At 41.5% G+C, this 23,415-nt stretch overlaps 2 protein-coding genes across 5 annotated transcripts in view; both read right to left on the reverse strand.

Annotated features, from left to right (window-relative positions):
* Window positions 1-504: 504 nt before the first annotated feature.
* LOC111269004 (uncharacterized) lies at window positions 505-11,253 on the reverse strand. Of its 2 annotated transcripts, none has more exons than XM_022848300.2 (7): window positions 9,378-11,253; window positions 5,335-5,614; window positions 4,881-4,991; window positions 4,172-4,277; window positions 3,500-3,609; window positions 2,737-2,910; window positions 505-2,353 (listed from the first exon to the last, which is right to left on the reverse strand). In XM_022848300.2, exons 2-7 carry the CDS (start codon window positions 5,545-5,547, stop codon window positions 2,171-2,173), a joined length of 897 nt encoding a protein of 298 aa, XP_022704035.1. In that variant the 5' UTR covers window positions 5,548-5,614; window positions 9,378-11,253; the 3' UTR covers window positions 505-2,170. The 2 variants fall into 2 exon arrangements, with proteins under 2 accessions (XP_022704035.1, XP_022704036.1); XM_022848301.2 differs by having other exon boundaries at window positions 4,881-4,970; window positions 9,378-11,244.
* A 7,100-nt stretch (window positions 11,254-18,353) lies between these two features.
* Window positions 18,354-23,415, reverse strand: part of Aplip1 (JNK-interacting protein Aplip1) — a 9,041-nt gene continuing 3,979 nt past the window's right edge. Inside the window, exons 6-13 of one of the 3 annotated variants that reach the window (XM_086971905.1) lie at window positions 22,858-23,168; window positions 22,456-22,528; window positions 22,088-22,200; window positions 21,817-21,911; window positions 21,268-21,483; window positions 21,006-21,077; window positions 20,727-20,788; window positions 18,354-20,547 (exon numbers count right to left, since the gene is read on the reverse strand). In XM_086971905.1, the coding sequence (XP_086828031.1) occupies window positions 20,364-20,547; window positions 20,727-20,788; window positions 21,006-21,077; window positions 21,268-21,483; window positions 21,817-21,911; window positions 22,088-22,200; window positions 22,456-22,528; window positions 22,858-23,168 (1,126 nt within the window). In that variant the 3' untranslated portion in view covers window positions 18,354-20,363. The remainder of the gene's footprint in view (window positions 20,548-20,726; window positions 20,789-21,005; window positions 21,078-21,267; window positions 21,484-21,816; window positions 21,912-22,087; window positions 22,201-22,455; window positions 22,529-22,857; window positions 23,169-23,415) is intronic. The other 2 variants (XM_022848296.2, XM_086971906.1) reach the window with 2 other exon arrangements.

Below are 23,415 nucleotides of genomic sequence, written 5' to 3' on the forward strand. Positions count from 1 at the left end.
TATTGGCAGAATACATTTCGTAAAATTAGAATACAATTCGTACAATATAGCTGTGCTTGCGTATGACGTATCTGCTAGAAAAGCAAGAAAAACGTGTCTCACGTTTTTTTTTCTAAAAATGCAGTACTGCTTTAAGAATACAGTTATAAAGACAGGTGTTTCACCACAGGCCTGCAAGGCCGTCTCCATTATAAGGAAACGCTTACTAAACTTAAGATCACGCAAGGTGGTCTCGATCCAGTACTGGGCGTCTAAAACAATACTTAACGTATACGGTACGAGACGTTAGAACTTTAAACAGTGGAACTGACTTGAAGAGCCACCTGACATAGGCAAACAGTATCAACTTCTGCAGCAGCTGATCTCTGTGCACCGTATTGGTCTCGATACTATTTTTGTGAAACTTACGCTGGCATAAGCCGATGAGCGCCTGCCTTTGAATTTTTTCATGATGCATTGTTCAGCTGCCTATATCTGGTGACAAACAGTAAAACAACAACGGACTGCAAGATTTAAACGACCACTGGCCGTCTGTATATATCGTTTTATTATAGTATCGTATATTTTACCATTATTTTTTTCATTACGCACTCATTATATAATAGATAATATATTTTATATATATATGGCCCTGCTACCACAATAATTGACAAATAGTTTTGGGTAAATAATAACATCAACGATTCCCTGCATTGGGCAACACCAAATTTAACAACGTCATCACAGAAGAGCAAAAGAACTACTTATAGAGTCGCCTATGTTATATTGTATTATATAATAATATGTGTTCATTTTAACGACTGTTTGACTTATCACATATTGTCACTTTGCTGCGCGTCAAAAACCCAGCGTTCGCCAGCCTAAGGTGGGGTGGCTACCCAAGACATCGTTTAATTTTCTGCCTGAACACTTCTACTTAAGCCACACACGATATTTTGTATTCTGGAGACATGTCTAATGCCACGGTCATCTCGTCTTCTCATCGTTTTTTGTGCCGTTCTTATAAGGGAGATCCAGTAATGTATTTCTCGTCCTCCGCAAGCTGGGAATTGTTTCTGCACTGAAAAGGATCACAGGCAGCGCCACCAGCATTCGGTAAATAGCCTTACCGTAGGTAAGGGTGCCTATTGTCAAGTCTTAGATTAGCGCCATCTGACGTATTCGGGTAGCACTTGATGATTGGTGGCGCTTTCAACATTGGGCATCGAACATGATTGCACAAACATATATAGAAGAAATAAATGAAACCGACAGAAACATTAATAAAAACAAGATGATCAGCAGGATAACAAATCGAGTCTATACAACTTAACTTCGGCTCGTAGTAAAAATCAACTGAAGCATGCGGTAGTACGAGCTTCTGTACAAATATATTTGCACAGAATTGTTTAGTTGTTTTATTGTTTATGAGATGCCCTGTGCTTAAGATAGGTTGTGTTTGCTAATCAAGCCTGTTAATATTTGATTTCTCGGAATTTACTTATCCACAAATCTGTCTAAGTTGTAAAACATTCTAAGAAGCTGGGTTTGTTCAAGCGATATTAGACACTCCTTAATGAGTTCTACTACAAAACAAGTTAATGGAGATCCGCTAATCAAATGCGTAGGTATTCCAAACGAGCCTTCAAGTTTCAGCACGAGCAATATTGCCCTTGTTTTTTGACGGTAAATTACGAGTAGGCCTTCAGGTCAAGCTGCCGAATGCATCAACTTTATAGGTATATAGTCGATTTTTTCGTTCTATGACACTCGATTACGAATGACAGTATGGCTTTAAACCAGCTATAGGAAGTCTGCTTGTTTCTGGGTTTGTCTTTTCCCTTGTTCTCCCGGCACGATAGGGCATCCACGATAAATATATACATATTTTTTTTGTTGTTTTATATTTCTTGTTCTGCATAATATCTATATAAATTTGCGCTTTGGTAAACATACTCAATCGCGCAATCTCCAAAGTTATATATAAGTTGATGTATAACAATGTTACGTGTCCTCCGACAACACACGCCTCGGTTTCATACACCGACTCACCATTCTATTTTGTTTCGAACACGAAAATCCCAAACAACCCCAGTTCACTTCACCGACGTTGTATTTCCAGCTTTTTTTAGTCAATCGCTTTTACATAGATGTATTCTAAGAAAAAATAAAAGGCCTATTCGACAGTTAGTTACTCCTGTGGATTTGTTAACAGGTCCATATTGCTGAAGACGTCATCGAACTCGATACCACCTCCAGGCAGGAAATCGTCAGTGAGGGTTCCTGCAGGAGTCGGTGCCGTATTCCCTATCGGCTCGATAGGAGCGCTCTGACTTCGAAGCCGCTGAGCGAACTCCTGTGTCTCGCCAAGACCCTGAAATATCAAAAACAGCCGAGCCGTTCTAGGTTCTGCGTCCTGTCTTCCTAATGTTACTATAGATAGAACTTATCTACAGTTGAGAAGAAGGTGGTCAGGAAATATAAATCGTTATTAAGTCTGCCGATGGTGGTAAGAGTAGTCGAACTTAGCAGCGTACAGTTATCTGTGTTTCTTCAAACATCAAAGGACATAGTTTCTGAGAAGTCCGCAGCGCAAAGCGCAATGATAATATACTGGCAATGGTTAACGTCGTTTCTTGAGTTTGAACAAAAAAAAAAAACAAAAAAGCGGTGCTTTAGTATAACTAATTTATGTCTAGTTATACTAAACCACCGTAAAATTATTGCACAATGGCACGTTGTGCGTGCATCACTCACCTTGTCCTTTGTCGGATAGTAAGTGAAGACTCCAGGCCCACTCGCTGGTCGTTCTCGTGGAGACGTCGCAACAGATGAGACTCCTGAATCAAGCAAGGCTGCATCTCCGGCAGCGGGCGAGCCCGGTGAATATTCGTCCAGCAAAAGGCGAAGTTGCGAAATTCGTTTCGACGACTACAATAGTAGGTAGACATGGCATTTAAGTAAAATATTCACTTAGTAGGTCGAATTTGCTACCTATGTAGAATAGAAGAAGTAAGAAATTGCAGTAGCTACTTTGAAGTCAACATGTTTGAACTCCCAATGATATCCATTCATCAACCATTTCTACGGTCTGCCGGTAATAAAATGAACAGAAAAGAGTGGCCGAATTCTCGGAGATATTTATCACGATATAAAAATCATACTAATAGGTCGAGGAGAACCCCAATCTAATGATCCGCTGACATAAGCTTTTATCCCTTAAGCAGCACGTGGTACCGCTTAACAAACACAAGTTCGAATGATGAAAAAAAAAGACAGAACAATTTCGAAATTCCCGCAAACGGACTTAAAATGCTGAACGCAAACTAACACTTTATACAGGATGCTCAAGAAACGTCTATTTTCTTCTTCTATTATAAAATATACGTTATTATCTGAAGATTTATCTACTAGAAGAGTTAAACTTTATTTAGTTTCCTATAAAATTTGTACATCTTTATAGATAATGGTCTTTTTTCAGTAATCGCTTCTACACGACGCGCTGAATAGGATCGCGTACTTGATTCTGGTTTTGTTCCGTGCAGACCCCGGGCGTTTCCAAATTAATGGTTGAAGGGGACTCCGATTTAACCTTTTTTGACAAGCCAGAATAACAGTAGCGACTGTTACCTGAAAAATAAATACAAATATCAAAAAATTGATTGAAATCAATTTCCTTGAAAGATTCTAACGGCTTAGTAAGAGGTGCAGCAACTTGGATGATGGTTAATTTTTATTAGCATATTAGGATAATTTATAGCTAACTAGAAGCTATTCTTCAATTGAACAGCGACACCCTTGAAACAGGACGAACATCACTTACACTAAATCTGAGACGTTTAAGATATACAGGGTTTTCAAAAATGATTTTTCCTTTTATCACGTATTCTCACGTTCCATATTTCTTCGAAAAAAAAAAAAAAAAAAAAAACGCATGAAACATTATAAATAAATTGTGCCTGATTGAAAAGCTCTCTAGGCTTTTACGCCTAGAAAAGGCGGTCTGCATGAAGGTGGATGAGTTTATTATAATAAACGCTTCGATGCCCAAAACTTATAACGCGAAGTTATCAATTTTCGCGAGGCAACACTTGCGAATCTTACAGGATCGAATGCACGCATTAACTTAACAGATTAGCTCCCATAATGTGACCCCAATATAAATGACGTACTTTGTCATAAAAAGTCTTACCTCTTTCACCGAGACGTCGGGCCCTGACACCTGGAAATACATGTTTCATAACCTTGCCAAAATCGGCCGTACATAAGGCTTCTAACGAATGTGCCTCGAAGTATGCCTGGAAACGGGTTTGAGATCCCATGAAAACACGACAAGTCTAATAATCCATAGATATGTTTGTGATAAGCTTTTAATTAATCGGTGAATAATTAAGAGCGATACAATAATAGTAGATTACGCTTTCACTTATGGCAACGGTCCATACATTTAAAATGTTTTTGTTTAATTTGAAATCTAAAAAGTCTGTATTCGTGCAAGTAATATAGAAATAGCCAGCAAAAACCCCATGGCGCCGCGGCAAATATCGATGAATAAGTCATCGTATCCCTCGAACGCAATCGCTTCATTGACCCTTTAGGAAAAAAAATCTAAAAATTCAAGCGCCTATGCTGATAGAAATGTTACGTTTATATATCTAATAACAATTTCGAGGGTTGCAAAAAAATAATGTCTAAAGGAAAGTTAACTCGATTTCTTCGACTGTCCATGGGGGAGGTTGCGCAAAAAAGAACGAAAGAAAATTGTTTTCAACAGCCATGCTATTAGTTAATGATCTGAAAACCACTGGATAGATTCCGTCTTCGCATGAAGTAGCCAAGCTCGTTAGAAATTTAATGGTTCGCACACTCTTCTATTAAAACTCCTGATTCTTTGAAGTTACCTTGTACTCGTTGTAAACTTCCTGTTTCGGCAAAGAGACATCCCGATCCTCTTCGAGGTGGCCCCTAATCCAAGCATATGTATGACCCACCTGAATTGAATGAAAACGGAGCTACATTTTAAACGGTCAAAATCAGAATTCAAGCTTTCGCGTGAGGTTCCTTAGGTACTATATCCAAGCATGGATTGCAGCGAAGCTTAAATCGTCATATTGATGATTTAAGCTTCCCTATAATATTCCACTACGCTGCATTTATGGCGGAAGGAGACTCAGATGTACAGGTCATGAAATTTTAGCTTACAGTTGTAATAAGATAAATGTATGGTTAAAGCAGTGTTGGCACAAGCTAAAAACCTCTCAATAGAAAACTGACATTGTTAGTTTTAAATGTACACCTTTTTTCATAACTTTCCCGACTGTGTATATTAAAGATCAAGTCTTATCTTTTACTCGCCTGTGAGTGTGACTTTTTGCCCAGGAGCGGATAGAAGCTTGCCGGATTGTTCTGCGTGACCTTGGCTCCCCCGGGTAGCCGAAGATATAAGTAGAGTTTCTCAACGTCTGACAATTGTGAGACATCGTTGAGAATTCGTTCGATACGTTCCTTAGCGCCGGCAGATACTAACTGTTGGCCACCTAGCGGGCCCTCAACCTGGCACAAGTCCATGGGTTCGTATGCCTCCTAGCTACACGAAGTAGGTTGGATTGAGCCAGAAACGGCTGCCAATCTGTACCTGTTATAAGATTCGACATGAAATGAACGCGTGACCTTGTAATAATCCATAAGTCTATCTTCGTAGAACAAGTGAAATGTGTTTTTATAAAAGCTGCCAGCTTATATATAAATTTATAAATATATATATATAAGAGCCAAATTCGCCCGCTTAAGTGATTGGCAGCTTTTTATATAATATACATAACTATAATATATATATATATACATACGTTTCTTATAATGTACCTTCTGCTAGGCATTACTTATTTCAGATTAACATGGAAGTAAACGTTAAGGCGAACTAGAAGGATATAACCAATGGGAAACATTGAGGAAAGCAAAACTCGGGAAAAGACTTCGCTAACAAAGCCTGAGAAGTCGTGCCAACATTTCCTCTCTGATGTGTGATCGGTATAATTTGATACACCTATGAAGATGTCTGATGAAGGCGCTCAGCCTAACATAGCTAGGAAATTACCATCTGTACATTTCAGTTTTCGGTGTGACTGCTCTAAGGCTAATGCTATCACCCATCTCGCGACGGCTGACATTCAGAGCGAGTGAATAAGCCATTTATCTTTACGATAAACTACGGGGATTACTTGTTGGCATAACAAGACAACGGCCTGTCAAGCGACGTCATCCGCCTTTTTTGTTTTGAAGCCAGAAACCTGTAGTCGAGTTGGGTGATTTCATGTCGCTGCTAAAAGAAATGACCAGGTACAGCTCCTGCATATTGCTAGCCCAAGAGGCTAGCTCTCTTAAGTGACTCGAAGATCCCAACGATCGTTGTCATTTTTTTGTTGCTTAGCTCTTGCTTCTCTGAATCGATACTCTCGCACTTCTTTTAGGGAAGACTATTGGAAGTCACTGAAGTTCCGTATTCATTTGCGTATGTTAAATCTACATGGCGTTTTCTTTCTAGTAGGAAATTTAAGAGATGTCACGCATCGGGTGAGGCCTAATTAACTATTCGGAAACAAATGCACGTGTAGCTTTTTATATGATAAACCTGAACACCTGAAAAGAATTGAAACAAAGTCTCCAGGGCAGATAGATTTTTCTAACTTCAAATGCGTGAAAAGCCTTCAAAGTTAATAGATCACAGTTGTTTGACGGCGAATATGAAGTTACCGGAGAGGCGTAGAGAGAGGAGCAGCGCACGTATCGGCGCAGCAAATTTGTGCATTATTGATAAACATGATTCATTAAAGTAACGAGTCAGTTTTGACGCATTATTAAGGATCTTCGATGATTCCTGACTTTAGAGGCATAGCGAGAGAACAAGGTCGTCCGTGCCTGCGCAAAGGGCAGGCTCAACATCCACACTTAAGAGAAAGGGCTTTCTCATGTCCTGACATTCACTATCATCGGTGATGTGAAACAAACTGCGCCTAGATTGACTGACGCATTCGAAGTGTTTTGGTGCTTCAATCGCAGCGAACAATTTGAAAGCACTTTAACTTCTAGTTAGCTCGGAAGCTTAAATTATCGCAAAACCATGTCTGGTACATAGGCTCCATATTTTCTTGGCGTGTTATCTCAGTACCTCCGTTTATTTGCTAAGACTTTGAATTTCATACAGGTTATTCACCGACCGAACTTCGAGGTTATACTTCACTCCCCAGCCTGGCTGGAGAAAGCTGGAGAAAGCTAATTAATTTGCTATTGGCCTGTTTTCTATTATACTATTAATTTCCCGGTGTTAGTGGTTTAGCTTTTATACTTGACCGCGATCTCCCCGTGCCCTGATTAACGCTATTCAAGACTAACGATTATGTTCGGAGTACCCATCTGTAAGGTATCATAATCAAGGTAGAATGCAGGACAAATTGTGAACATGAAAGCGCTAAAAAAACCATAGACGACACTGACGGTTCTTCAAGATAGCCAGCAAACGTTACGTTAAATATTGTTTCAAGAAGAGGCTACATTTACTCTCATTATTTTGTCGTTTTATATACATATATATATATATATATATATATACATATATATATATATATATATATATATATATAGCGCGAATGCCAGTCCCATGGAGAGCACCTCCTTCACTGCGAGGCCTACCTTTGCACATACTGTCAATGTTACTGCCGCAACATTGATATCAGTGCGAAATGTACCGAACACTTATACACCATACGGTTAGAATTGTTAGGCCCATTCGTTGTTTTACGATGAAAAAAGCTGCTGAATACCTCTCAGTATAGAAACTACCGTGTGACTGCGGACCCTGCGTTGGTTCGTAAGGTGTCGGAGGCAGTTGGTTAGCAACGACGAATATCGGCCGACGGTCAGAGACCGTTCGACAGGTTTGCATTCGCATAGGAAAAGAGGCCGCCACAGAGGGAAAAAAAGGCCTGAATATGATATACCGGTACAAATGTGTTATTCTAATTGCAGCAGCGTTGTAAGGAAAGCGTACGCTATAATGCTAAGAAGCGGATGGAGCTATACAGTTCCCGTGGAAGTAGAAGTCAAGGAAAAACCAGCGGAAGGTATGATGGTGATTTTGATGACTCATTATGTTTCGTATAAGCGATTTTGCTAGCTAGTTGTGTATTCTCCGTTTTACAGCTTTATTTTTTAGTTATTGGTGTTTTGTTTTGTTCGTCGTACAAGTCTTACATGTAATCAACTCATTGCTTTTGACGTAAATACGACCAGTTAGAACCGACATTGTTTCGTTGTCGATAAACATCGCGTTCTATTAACCGACAAGTTGCCAGTTGGGTTACCGGCTAACGCGATAAATAATGAACAGCCACAACGGAGAATTCGCAAGTTTTGCGCGTCGTTAATGTGTGAACAGGCTTCAGCGTAATAGAAACAATGAGCTTCACGATGAGGCGAAGAAAGAAGGTAGCACAGTTATACTGTCGAGTGACCCCGCTGTAAAATCATTGCAAGAACGAGTGTAAGGAGGCCGCGGCATGACACGTCATCCCTCTGGCCTTACGCAACAAACTTATGCCCATACACAACGGCTACAGGTAAACGAACAGCGAAGGCTAGATAGCCAACTTACGGCAGAAAAGGCGTCCGCGGTACATATGCTCAATCAGCCAACCAACGTTTGAAAGCCCATATTAGAATAAGTGTGTTAAAATGAACCAGACAGCAACATGTACGAGGAGTCCTCAGTCACTACCTTGGACTTATAATATAATCAGCTACAGCAACAGTCGAAGGCGGCTCGATATTGAAAGCCTGCGCAAGCGATAACTTACCTATGGCCTAACAGATTTTACTGAGGAGGCAAAATCGCTCGTATGCCTACGCGAAAATGAAGAGGGAATAATAACAAACAAAACGACTAACGGCAGGGCAAAGTCGACAAACGAAGTTCAATTGAATCGCTTGATGCATGTATCTAATTCGAGTGATTCCATGATTGCTAAAAGCGTTTTGCGCGCTGACATAATTGTGGTCACGTTGTGGCCGATAAAAGTACTGACCAAACGGTACCAAGTGAAATAGTAACATTTTTTTTCGGATGTATCAAATAAAATACGTAAACATGTGGTAAGGCAAAAGTTACTTGACACTGAAACTGTTTGTTCTACATCTATATTCTGTTCGCTTAGTCATTAGCGGCTCGCCCTCTTTTATTGCTCACGGCGCCGTTTTCAAATCGTTTACTGAACAGTCCCATTGCTGTCTTCCCAGCCTCTCCCTATATGCTCCTGTCAGGCAAGACGATAGATATATAATTGATTCGATTCAAGTCAACCTATTATTATTATTATTATCGTTATTAATTCGTTCACACAACTCACCTAGTTGGACCGCGCACTTTCGCGGCAGCTGCTTTTTTACCGATCCTTGGTTTTTCTCGGGGTGCCTTCTTTTCTGGCCGACTACTCTCGAAAGTTTATAGCAAGCCTTCGCGTCTCCTAGTTTCGCCTCAGTTCAGACTGCTGCCCCGACCGCTGCCGTCGTTTTATCTGGCTGGCGTGCTGGTTATCTGTGAATGTGTGCTTATTTTCTGTTGTTTTGTCGGTTGTCGATTGCCGTCCTCCGTTCTGTCCGGGTTGGCCAAAGCCCGTTGCCAGCGAGCCTACAGGAGATGGTCCTGCAGCTACGGACTTTTGCCAGTCAGCGATCTATTCTCGGGATGGAACTGCTGGTAAAGACGGAAGCTTGCGTTACTGGCAGTAATGGGAAGGTCGTGGAGTGCTCTGACAGATTGATTCGATCGATGAAGAAAATGGTCGCATCGAACGGTCGCTACAACTACGGTTGCTGATGTTACTCCTGCTGTTACGGCGGCGATTGGTGTTTCTTGAACGTTCATCACACGTCCCGTCTCAGCGAGCCCGGCTTCAGGACGTCATCTGGCTAATTTGCTTCTAGCCTGACAATGCTACACCACTTCAATTTATGACAACTCTAGCGGTAGTTGTAGAAGCAGTTCCACTCTGACGTAATAACGTCTAGCGGCGGTTCTGGACGTAAAAGTCGAAAAGGCATTCGCTCCGTCGCGGGTTCGTTCTGTGGCTGGCGTAATGGGATCGTTAATATCGAGGTCTGGATAACTGATTCACTGCCTGATTGTCTGGCTGAACTCACTGCCGGTGCCGATCGCCCAATTGTAGTTGGTCGATGGGTACATATTCGGTGATCCGTGGCTGGCTGAAACGACTGAATTTCAATCGGGTTCAGCTTTAGGCGAGGCAAGTGGCCGGTCGAATTCGCCAGTATCTTCGTCTACTGCAACCGTTGCCAGAATGAACGGGCAAGCGACACGGTGATGGGATCACCTGTAGCGTCGGCACAAGTCGTTTTCTCTCAAACTCGCGCGTTCTATACTACTTGAACAGTTTGTTAATAGCTGCAATTATTTACACAGTAGTGCCTAGTACTATTAACTAGCACAGCTGATAGCCACAGCTGATGGCAGTGTTGCTAATGGCAGCTACTAGGTGGCAGTTGGAGCTCACTGTTGCGTGATTTTCCGCTCCTAGCCCCTCATTCTTCGCGGTCGATCTTGCGTAGATGATACATTTTGATTGTCTGACGCTGGCAATAGTTATCGGCGATAATGTGAGCTCGTTTCGGTAACCTGTGTGAAGCTCAATGTTAACGTTTAGACTCACTCGGTGACTAGCTGATCAGTATAGTTACCAACTGGGGTCCATCTACAGCGTCTGAACTCAACTAATCGAAGAACTCCCGGTAGACATCTTTAGCCTGGCTAACGCTGGTCGTCAACCTCGATGTTTACCTGTTCGCCGGTTAGGTTACGTTGGAGTTGACGTTGACCGGCGTTAGCAAACAACTCGCTCGTTGGCTGGCGGACACAGTTGCTCGCTATCTGGACGCTTAAGCAGGTCCAACGCTCGGGTAGTTGGACGATGTTTGCTTCCTGCCTGCCAGAACGGCTAGCAGTTTCCTGAGCGGCTGTTCGCTGGCCGTGAACTTGGCAGTGGCGGCGGCGACAGCAGCGGCTGCAACGGTGGCCGCAGCACGTCAGCTGCAGCCAGGAGCGTAAAAGGAGACCAAGCGGTTAGTGGTTTGCTAAGATTAGCGCTGATCAAGCCCTGCCGAGCTGATACGTGCCGGTACGTCCACTTTTTTGTGTCTATCGCGTTCGGCGTCTAAGATAAACCTATGATGACTACGCTAACCTATAACACATTGTCACTGCCACGCGTCTTCACTCCTATATGAACATCTATCAGCTGATGCGCACACTCACACGCACTCACTCGCTCGCTCACTCACTCACTCACTCACTCACTCACTCACTCACACACACACACACATACACACACACACAGGCACATACAGACACACGCGCACCCACACACACACTCACACACACACACGCACACCCACACACAGACACAGACACGCAGACACAGACACGCACACACGCACCCACACGCACACGCTCGCACGGACGCACAGGGTGCATACGCCGACATACGCGCGAGCAGTCACTACTGGCACAGAGCGACTTTGGCCAGCGTTGAGTTTATTTCAAGTCTACTGCTACGGCTGGGTGGATTGGCCTGTACTGGCGGTGGCCGTGTGAAACCCGCCTCCGCCGCCATAGCGGTCGCTTCCGTGTATCATGTGTGTCAGACATCGAGCGTTACCAGCCACTGGCTGGTTCTAGAGAAAGGGCGACCTTGAATGCGCGCAGAGGGTTGGCGGATACCGTTCACACACAGAAATACACGCCAGCTCATACGCGCTCACACCGTAGAAAGTGGAACGACAGCGAGAACAACTCTAGACAGGACTCACTATCCCAGTTGCCGTATAAGCGGCAAACGACAAGTAAGCTGTCGACTCGAGCATGGTTTGGAGGAAGGGTATCTGTCAGTTGGTCGGTCGGTCGGTCGGTCGGTCGGTCGGTCGGTCGGTTGGTCGGTCGGTCGGTCGGTCGGTGCGTCCGTCCGTCCGTCCGTCCGTCCGTCCGTCCATCCATCTATTTCGATGCCTGCCAGATTGTTTGCTTGTATACGCACTAGGATAGTAGCGCCCTGCTACTGGAAGCACTAGTCGGTCGATGTATCACGGAGGTCGATACAGACGAGGCAAACTATGGTGACTCTGGTTCTGTCCGAACGCACGGCGAGGGTAACGCCTGCCACTGGCACCGCGAGCGCGAATGACGGCAGCGTCGATACAGGGACCACGCACAAACAAACCTACGATGCGCTCGATATAGGAGGGAGGCCTATGCGCTACGTGTGACGAACAAGGTGAGATGCGAAAGAACGGAAAAATGTATGGAGAAATCTTTGGCCATCACACAGATAGACAGGAAGTCAAACGACAACCGACCAATTTGATGACATTATTAATGATTATATGTATGGCGTACGTAAAAGTGAACCAGCGGGCAAAGTTTAACTGTCAGATGACTGCAACGTTCAAATGTTGTGCGAGTGCAGCGCGATCGTGTCTGCCCAAAACGCACAAGCAGTTATCTATAATGCTGGGTAATCACTCGGTGATCTTTGACATCAATGGAATATACCGATTACTGACAACACGAAATTGGGGAGCTTCAATAATTCCAAACAACTCCGGTTAATTACTGTTAGAGTCTGAGCTTCTGTACGCGGGGATTCCCATTCAAAGGATGGAGTCAGTTCGCTACCATAGCCATATTGCTACTATTTCATAATTATAGTACTGTGTGAAAGACTTTTACCACAACGACGATGACGACAACAAATATCTAGAAAAAAAAAAAGAAAAGCTACAGAACTCATCGAGAAGCCAACCTCTCACGACAGTTTCAGAAACGTATAGAAGTAGTTTTCATTGATGCTACCTCTACCACTTCAGCCACCGTTGTTAAAAATAAGCCGACAACGCATGCTATGCAAAGTTACCAGCGGATTCGATTATCGATTAACGTCGTACATAAGCATCCCCAAACAGGCAGCGACCCGGCAAAGCCTGTACCTAAACGGCAAGACCGAGTTAGAGAGATGAACGGAGAGGGCGTTACTGTCGCAACAATCATACCATCAGCAACATGATCACAATCATCAGTCATATACTCGTCATCAAGGATATCGTCACTGTTGAGGAGGGCGTTGCAGGTGGGACAGTACATTTCCGAGTAGGTAGAGCGAAACCATTGATTTTGAGTTTGTAATTGTGTAAAATTGTAATAGAAAAACTACAGTTGGAATGAGAAGGAAAGGGAGATCAACAAATGCCCGATGCGACTCAGCGGCGAGCAGTCTTTCACTTACGGACGTGCTTATGACGGCGTCGTTAACACCGGATTTTGAGGCTATTTACATAGTGCTCACCGATGCTTAATGAGCTCGAAAGTAATTTGTTTGTATAGTTTATGGTTAGATGTTTCTAGTTGCTCCCAGATATTTTAATATATGATGGAGAAGGTGTGATTGGAAGGGTAGCCCGTTCTTCAGGACTATGCAGTTTTTTGCTAGGTATAAAATAATCTGCTCTTCAACCCCATTCTGTGGTCGATCACTTTCGTCACCCAAAAATATCACTTAAAGGTCTTCTATATGTTAAACAGAGACAGAATCAGGATGCACACGAATCTAAAGAAAAGTCACATCATTTGCACCTGCTTGTGCAGACGATAGCCGCAGCTCTTCAGAACAAAACGGAGTTACATATATAACTCTTCGGTACTGCACCTTCCGTTAAAAATAAGAATACTTTTAAATCCTCGGCAAAAACATCCGAAGCCTAAACATACTTGGCAATCGCGATAAATGCCTAAGTCGAAGAAGGCCAGGCTATTCTTCTCTAACGGATTATCATTTCAGGTCATATCAGAGGTTTGCATTCTCCTCTAATACACAATTAACGTCAAAAAGCCAGGATCGTCAACCGTGAAACGAATGCGATAATTTCAGATACATAGACGGCCGGCTTCTTGTCCTGTGGTCTCTAACTTGTAGCTGATTGTATATCTAGACTGTGAACTCCATAAATCGAAAACGTTAGGTCTGCAGCATTACTTTAATTGCGACTGGTAACCTACTTCCGGAAAGGTCGTAATTAATATTTGTTGGGACTAAAGGTGCTAAGTTCCGTATTAAAACCATGTGGGGACATCGCGAGATGTGGTTCGTACGCTTTCCCGTATCTGATGAAAATGTGGTTTATGATGCAATCCGCGCACTGCGTAGCCAGTTAAAACACGGCAGTTCAGTGCCGATCATGCGCATACACCGCAAATTCGCCCTTAACGGCTGCGAGGTGCTCTTCAAAATATAGTAAGATTCTCAATAAGTTTTCAGTTTTCGACGAACAGGAACGTCTCCGTGAGGAAGTACACTAGGCCGCTTTTTTCTATCGCGCAAGGGAGCACTAGGACACGCTTGCTATATACAGCTTTGAGTCGATCCATACGTTTCAGTTTGGAGAACAGGTGAGCCTCCCATGTGTTTTTAATGTCGGTAAAGATCGACAGAGGATAAACATTTTTTTGCGGTTCACATCGCTACTTTTGCTTTTGCAATACTCTGCTATATATATAACAAAAAGCTTTTACTATTGAACAAACAAAGCAGCCTTAGCAGAAGGAACCATTCACATAAAAAAAGAGCAAGCCAGCTTTAGGCAGCTGGCTGTCGCTTTGCGACCCAGCTCGAGCGGCGACTTGCTTCTACGGTTTGAAACGGATGGATTGTCTCCGAGTTTTCGGAAACAGTTCAATCACCCCTTTAGAACTTCATTGCCGCTGTCTTCGGCAGGTTCACGATTGAGCCAATATCTGCTCAGGTCACACGTAGTCTGACCAACGCGTGCGAACCTGGTTGCTTCTACTGGATAACCTGGTCGTTGACAAGCTAGGTTACTTTGACACGGTTTCTACGCCTTCGGGCACTCGCTGGTATGTACTTCACAAGCACCAAGAAGAGTAGGGCTGAAGTTACCTTCCTGGGTTAGACCTATGGTTTTATGCGATTTTTCTGCAACATATATATTAGAAGCCGATTTAGCCAGAGCGTCTTTGATAAATACTGACACAGCCCTACACGCCCTCATATTTCATCGATGATGTCGATTCCTTTCTGCTCCTTCAACGTGACGCCGATTATCTAGAGGAAAAAAAGGTCTCATCGTAACGAGGAACGTCAGCAGTTTATAATACATAGTCTTCCTGGTAATGACGCGACATAACGTCGGAAATACAGCGTTTCCTTTATTTTTTAGCCTAGCTAGAAGCATGGTCTTCGACCACTGAGCAGAGTATTCATATGAAATATTTGTTTCTTGATTTTGCGCCTTCAATCCATTATTATTAATAATACTGAGAAAAGGTTCTACGCTCTTCATGAAGATTATCCTGTAAAAAGAGATAGATTCGGCTATGCTGAAATATCCTCTAGTGTCTTGAATGAGTCCTTCCGTAATAGCGAAAACAAAGCGACGCAGAAATGAGAAGAGAACATTTTTACCTGCACGATTAGCGCGTTAGGTTAGTAGTGCTATCATTATTGTGATGATGATTATCATCGCTACATGGTGAGGATTGAAACCTCTTAGGACCGATAACCCCGCAACGGACAATAATGCCCACCCTGGGCACTGTAGGAACCACTTTTGAATATGCTACAAGAAGAAAGCACAATACAAGTACAGTATCAAATTAATTCATCAAATGCTTCATGTCTCATGGAAGATCTCGTAGTCGAACTTACGCACAAAGTTTGCTAATGCCAAAGTCTACGTTAGAGCACGGCAGTATTCTCAATGATTCTCAACTCTAGCAGAGAGACTCAAGAGAAGTTTCCTATACAGTAGTAAGTGAGACTTTTTCTTTTGGAAAATAAGTTTTACTCAAATTATAAAATGGGAAACTCTCATCGTAAGTTATGCAAAGCTAAAATGGTATTTTGAATAAATGAAAGCCTTTTTTTTGTCCTTTTACTTATCGGTCGAGTATGTTCATGCCGAGTACTACCATACGTACATGGACGCAATAAAAGCTGGTGCCTTGACCAGCTGTTTGCTTTATTGCAGCTGAGCATTGCGTATCTTAAGCGAAATAGGTAAGGATTTGTAAGAGTTCATAGCCTAAATATTCTTTCGCGCTGTTCGATGTAAGACATATATGTTCACGTAATTTTTAACGTAATGTTTTGTATAGGCAAGTAAACTGAAATGACACGTGAACTATTTGTTAATTAAAAAACGGTAAGAACTGGTACGCAACCTTCCCGTCAACCGGACTGTCCTGTCCGCGCTTCGTCAACGAAAATCATTTAATGAAAGATGACCGAACGCAAATTTAGATACGCGCTCGATTCACATACTTTATCTCCTTACAGCATTTGTATAATCGTTATTTACGATCCAGGAAGTCTCCAGACATTTCACTTAGCTTCAATGTTATCATTATCTTGAAGAATTTTCATTTCTTTCTCTATATATGTAGATATATGTGGCAAATCCAGTGGTCTTTGATGTAACTTGCGCTCTACGCGCCACTAACGGACGAAATTCGGCTAATAAATACCCTCGTAAATAAAAAAAAAAACTATGGAAACTCGTAGGTCGAGTTCCCCTAGGATATTTTTACAATCGAAAATACTTTTTACAACTTGGACTTTGTCGGCCAAAACTAACACTTCTAACTTATAATCGAAATCGTGAGAGTACAAACTGATTCAAAAATGGGTTGTCATGAATTGGTCCACCAGAAGTGCGTGTGCGATATTCGACGTGCAATTTGCGGAACCTTTGATTACGCAAAACCCTTGTGGAACATATGGCTTTTATAGATAAGACACAGTTCAATCCCTGCCGCTAGGTCGCAAGGGGCCTGGCGAGAGAGTGGAATACTCTAGTGAGTTCGGTCGCAGGGGCGAGCAAGCTTGGCCATAAGGTGACTGTAGTGCTTGAAATGGAGATTGGGGGTATTCATTACTATGAGATATTTGCCAGAAATGAAACAATGAATACAGTTCGTTACTTGCAGATTTTCAAGAAATTCATGAATCATTGGCGAGGCAATCGAATACACGCAGTCTGGGTACTTGCCAGATTTTATCACCACGCTTTAATAACCCCTGGATTGAGTAAACAACTATCGAACGCTCGCTTCAACCTGCTTATTCTTCCGATTTAGGTCCTTTTTTAAGGAGCTTTTCATGTCTTAAAAGAGGCAAAGGGTGGGCAAAACAATTGGTGGGCCAGTATATTCCACTATCGGCTCATTTTCAGATTTACTTCGAAAACATATGGAAAAAGCCACATTTTAGTTCAAATGGTTAGAAAGTTATTTAATTTCAAAGTTTGCCGAGTTCGCTCGTAACAACATATATATATATATATATATATATATATATATGAGTATTGTTGAGTGCGTATATATATAACGCGTTCTTTTGTGTTTATAAATTAATCTTGACTAGCGGATCCACCTAAACTAAGCAACGGAGTAAGCTCAACCTTGTTCATAGTCTATGTACAGGCTTAAGAGGTAAGCGTAATGATTAATCTTATCTGGTATCATCACTACAATGGCAATCCTAGATTATGCCTATTTTAGTAATCTGTCATATCTGTTTTAGGTAGCTCAGGTCAAGATAATGTCCATATCCTATTCTTAACGAAGTATATTAAATTTGTTAGCATAGCGGCACAGTTTCGGAAATGGTCTAAAATAGAGGTTAAAGAAAATGACATGAAAGCCTTGGAGAAGTCATTGGGGCGAAAAGAATAACCATATGTAATTGGATCATTATGACTATGCACTAAAGAACACAATTCCGGAATTATGTTTTCCTTTATCTAATATGTTTGTGTGAGGCTGACAAGTCGTTTTGCCTTAAGTCAACAAACAAAAAAAATAATGCCGTAACATACGTATTATCGCTGTTCATTCACCTATCGAAGAATAAAACCTGTATGTGATCCACGTATGCCTATTGAACATCGACTAAAAATGCATTCCAAAAACGTCCAGTCGATTTTGACCTAGCCAACCTAAAAAAAACCGATGAGACGTCAGCCCAGGATCAACCTGAACCTAAATAACGAACAAGCTACTATCTATCTAAATCAAAGTTATCGAAGAGATTCAGTATATATGATTACGGTCGTTACCCAGTGAACAGACGTACCAGTCATCATCACCAGTCAGTCGAGTAGTAAAATCTACCGACTTGTTCGAAAATAGAAAAAAAAAAAATTTTTTTGCTTGCTTCTAAATGTCTTTCTCAAAAAAAAAAGTGGACAAAGCATCTCGGTTAATCTTATCGTTTAAGCAGTAATAGTAACACTTCTCGCTATAAAGTTATGTTCATAGTTTATTTGCATTTCTAGTTGGATTAATGGATTACGGGCACCATGATATTTTATAGTAATTTGCCTAATCTTCTTTCTACTCTTCGTTCACAGAAGAAGCTGAAGATCAAAATTGTCGATTTTCTCTATTACTACGCTGCTTGATTCTCACTTGTTGACATAGAAGTCCAGCGCTACCGCACCGCTGATATATATACCACTGCACTATGGACAGCTCAATGTGGCAGGTGGCGTCAGGGTGCGCAACTTTAAGCTAGCGAAGTTGTGATTTTGGTTTCTGGTCAAGAAAAACAAAATGTTTCACTATATATTATAGAAATATGTCTAAATATACTCTAGCACCACTAAAATATATAATCATTAAAGTCTTCCCTTGTGTTAAAGAATGGGGACGAAGGTGTGTGTGCGAAAAACGATTGCCTTAATGTGTCCTGCGGTGTTTAATTTTGAATTTTTTTGAATTTGCCTATTTTTTGGCGAGCGTCAGCTGACCCTTGAGAAATGTTTACGTTCTGGCTGGTGATTATACGCCTAACTCAGTGTGATTATGGCGACCGTAAGCCTAAATAGCGGACTTTCTTGCAAAAAATTACTGAGTGATTGTGTTAAACATAATTTCAAAGATGACCAATAATAATGTATGTTTAGCTCATCAGTTACCAAAACACCCCTTAGATCAGTGAAATTAGTCATGGAAAGTAAGCTGCGCGAAATTGCCACAAGGGTGCGAGATTTTACGTCACTTATCCCAGCTATAACAACTGGCTAAAAATACGGCAATATTTTCGTGATGGAGTTCTGAGCCACATGATCATCGTTTTTAATAGAGCAAAAAATAACTAATTGAAAGGTGGCGCAATGTTACGCGCCCTCTCGATATAATATACATAAACGCATTTACGTTCTTTACATTTACACACATTTGTCTTCCAAAAAAAGATTTACGTTTCTAACAACGTATTCGGCACGATTCATTTTAAAGTAGGTACAACAATTCTGTTGGATTGATAAACAGCAGCGTTCCTGTGGTGCCATTCTAGCGAATGTATAATATAGAAAATGCTGCAGGACCCGGCCTTCTTCATCGCAGTATACATACCTCCATGTATTGTTGTTTTTTTTACATACGTTGTTGCATTTGATCTTCGGCGACGTATTTATTACAACAAGCTGACCACGGCGTAATATGCAACGTATAATATTCAGTAAGAAATTAACGACCAACTCTACAAAATACGAACTGGACGCAATCGTCTCGACCGTGGCTGTGTTTACCAACGCCGTAGGGTATTTAGGATATCTGGACCAGAATGGCAAAAAGTGGGTTTGGAGATAGAGGTTTCGTACCTTTTTTACTGGTCCTCCCATTCCTAAATCCTTTTAGCGCGGCCTAGCAGAGTCGAGGTTACAGTATACAAAAGGGACCTAAATTAGTACTAGCTAAGAATGACAACTTACTATAGCGACCGTTGTATGTAGATGTTTAGACAAGGGTGCTTTAAGACTTTAGTTCCATCGTGAGCACCCGAACCTATACGGTATTTCGGTGAGATTCAAAGTCCATAGTACAAAATCACTCTCTACCTGCAGAGCCATTTGGCAAAAAGCAATATGTTTGGATAGCCTAATATGTACTTTTAGAGTGGCCCTTGCCGTTATTTAAATTGTCGCTAACGCTCAAAAGCTGTGTAGTTAATTCTGGGACGTTGTCTAGATGCGCTCAGCTGATGGCTTTATGGACACAACGGCCCCTATTTGATGATGAGCGATGCGTTCACAGGGTTCGTTTGTTATACGATATAGTTTTGACAGTCTTCTCTGTCGTATACAGAGGATCTACGTGCAGTCTCTACTATGTATTATTAAGCACTTTAACATCTTTTTTGTTAAAGTTAAGTTGTTCGTTAAGTTCGGTACAAACGTTAAAATGTTACCAAATTTGGACCTCGTTGCTAAAAATAGTTTTTAATAGTATTTATTGTTGTGGATGCTGTTCATACAGCTGGATCGTCAATGTAGATATCCTCGGTAGGAAATGTGACGTCCATAAATCGGCGATAGAAGCGCTCAAACGCAGCTCTGACTGAGGTAGCGACATCGTGAGCAGTGTCCTCCGCGAAGAAGACATGGCACGCGAAACGGTACAATAACGGATGTTTCGAGATAAATCCCAGATAGCTGAAAAGGCAACGAATAATTGAAAACGAAATACGCGCCACGTTACGATAGTGAGTTTTCTTGGCAATTCGTCTCGTAGACTGTTTTCATTAACTTATTGTGCAGATCTGTGCTGTAGCCTTTGTGGATCTTGCGTTTGCTTATAATAGCTGAAGTTGCATAGTACATTTATAGCCTACCGGTGATCGGTGGGATGGTATCCGCAGAAAGTGACGTTCTTCAAAGTGAAGAAATAGTCTTGCTTTTTAGTAGTGGTCCAATCCCGATCCGCGCATACAAAGAGTGTACATTTACGAGACTCGTTGAAAGCATCTATTGGTTAGCGTTCATATGAATAGTACACAATATAGCTATTCGTAGCAAAAAATAGTATAGGTCTGTAATAGTAGTTTCTAAATATAACGTCATTAAGGCTTATGAAATAACTACCAACGAGAGTTCAGAATATCACGTAATACCTGATTCGTTCGTCGATCAACTATTCTTAAACCTTCCTCGGAGATCTCCAGTACACACGAATGGCCAAGCACCTAATCATTGAAAATGTATATCATCACACTGTCAGCCCGCCTAATCCTAAGATGCTCATGATAAAAATTACCATCATCGCTCGAAGTTATGGATTTTTGTAAAAATATTAATTAGCTATTTATTTATACGTTTTCACAGAAATACTGTGATTATTTGTAGCATAACAGAATTTGTGCTACCGATACATGCCTGCTCAATAGAGTTAGACCAGCTTTCCGACTTTGAGCTCTCCACACCTTCTCGTGCTTTAATTTCAGCCTCGATTTCAGCCTGTGTTATGCCAGATTGTTCAGAATCGACTTCCAACGCGGACCCCACTTCTTTCACATATTTTGTTGACAACTTGTTTTCGATACGAGCCCTTAGTTGAGCCCTGTTACCCTCACGAATCAACTTTCGAATTGCCTATTAAGCATGAATTTTTAAAATGCCCGCCTTCGTTAACATTCCAGCGTAACGTAAGGTAAACAGACAAAGATACCTATGATAGTCTAAAGAACTCAATGAGAAATTGTTATAATTTAAAAACAATCGCCGACGTTCACATTGACCAAGTAGGTTAATACGTACATCTACGTGTGAAACTACGCATACAATGGGCTGGGCTGCTGCACTAAGCAATCGGATCTCTTGTGTCAACGTTATATAATAATTCTTTAATAACGAGAAAAGTATACGATTTCCTTTCATAAAATGCCTTAGGAACATAGTGACTTGACAGCGAGAAGTCAAATTTACCTGACACAAAATGTTGTTTCCTCGATGGTTGGAAACTTCGACGCTACCAAGAAAATGAAGCAGGAAACGTTCGCGCCGCAAAACCAATCTGCTGTCTGAAATGCGAATATATCGATATAACAAGTTATCTCACAATAGCGATTATCTTGCCTCAAAGTTCCTTAATAATTTGAGTATTGAAAAAAAAGTATGTGGACTTTCAGTTTCGTGTTTTTCACAATAGACTGTAATGAAAACACCGCTAAGCTTCATTCATAAGCCGCGTGGTCACCTTGACTGAACTCAGAGTAGTCAACATCGGTGATGTAAGCGTGCGGGAACACGCCTTTTCGTCCTGTAGCCAAATTTATTCCTTCGCACCAACTGTCTTCGATAGAACATTCTCTGTCGAAAAGAACATCAAGCAAAAAGGCAGAAACAATTGTTAAGCGTTAACTAGCTGAGTCAAACTCTGTATAGAAATATGCAGAAGGGCAATTTAATTACTGTATTACAATTATTGTAAAGCCTTCTTCAAGTTTATCAGTATATTACAACGTAAAGCTGCCCTTTAGCAGTCTACAATAAGTATCAGTATCTGGTTAATGACACATCATAGATAAAATAGTTGATTAGTATTCTAATGGCGACTACACCTACCTTATGACATAAATTGGATCCCCTAAGTCGATAGCCAGCTCATCTCCATGTCTCGGTACAAATCGATGAATTCCTGAAAATCCGCAAAGGGAAATAGAGACATATTGTACCATATTGATAAAGAATACAGCTTATAACCAATTGTCAGTTTAAATCCAATCACGTGCGTTTTCAAAGGTCATTTCCCTTAACTGAATTGTGCGCTGACCCAACATTAGTCTGCAAATCCAACGCATAAACCTGAGTCGTATGCCATTGTGCAGTTTATATTTAAAAAAAAGAAAAAAAAAATTTGGCGTCCAATTTGTTCTTGTCATAGAAACTAATAATAATGGGCTTATTAAATAATGGGCTTATTAGCAACTGGTCAGTTGCAAATAAGGTCTGAAACAAGTTATGTACCGCGATGGGTAGCGTCTGCTATGCAAAGCCGCGCAAGCGGCCCACAGAGGGCGCTGCATGGTGACGACAATGAGGAGCTGGAGTGCCCACTGTCTTTTTCAGGTTCGGGGTCTACCAATATTTTAGAAAGGTTTCTGCAGTTCTCCAAAGCGACAGAGTTTCCTGAAGGCTGCTTTACGACATCTCCGACGTCAATATTTCGTGATGTTTGCTGATCACTGTTCTGCTGAGACGACCTATATTCTTCGCTCGCACAGTTCGTATGGCCTTCCCGGACTGAAGATTCTTCTGTCATAGTGTTTGAGTAGTACCTGTTTTGCATTATCGATACGCACATAATACCGAGTTACATATATAAATATTATATATTATTATATATAAAGTTATATAAATATTTCTACACGCCTGTATCGCAATATAGTGGCCCGTCATCTGTGGAACCGGAGCTACGATTAACTGCAGAGCTACGTGAAACTTGTAAATTGCTAAAGCTGAATTTAAACATGGTGGTCTAGGGCAAACTGATATACGATTTGTCTAAATACATTACAGCCTGAT

Source organism: Varroa jacobsoni, unplaced genomic scaffold (assembly GCF_002532875.2).
Source record: "Varroa jacobsoni isolate VJ856 unplaced genomic scaffold, vjacob_1.0 scaffold_1340, whole genome shotgun sequence".
NCBI lineage: Eukaryota > Metazoa > Arthropoda > Arachnida > Mesostigmata > Varroidae > Varroa > Varroa jacobsoni.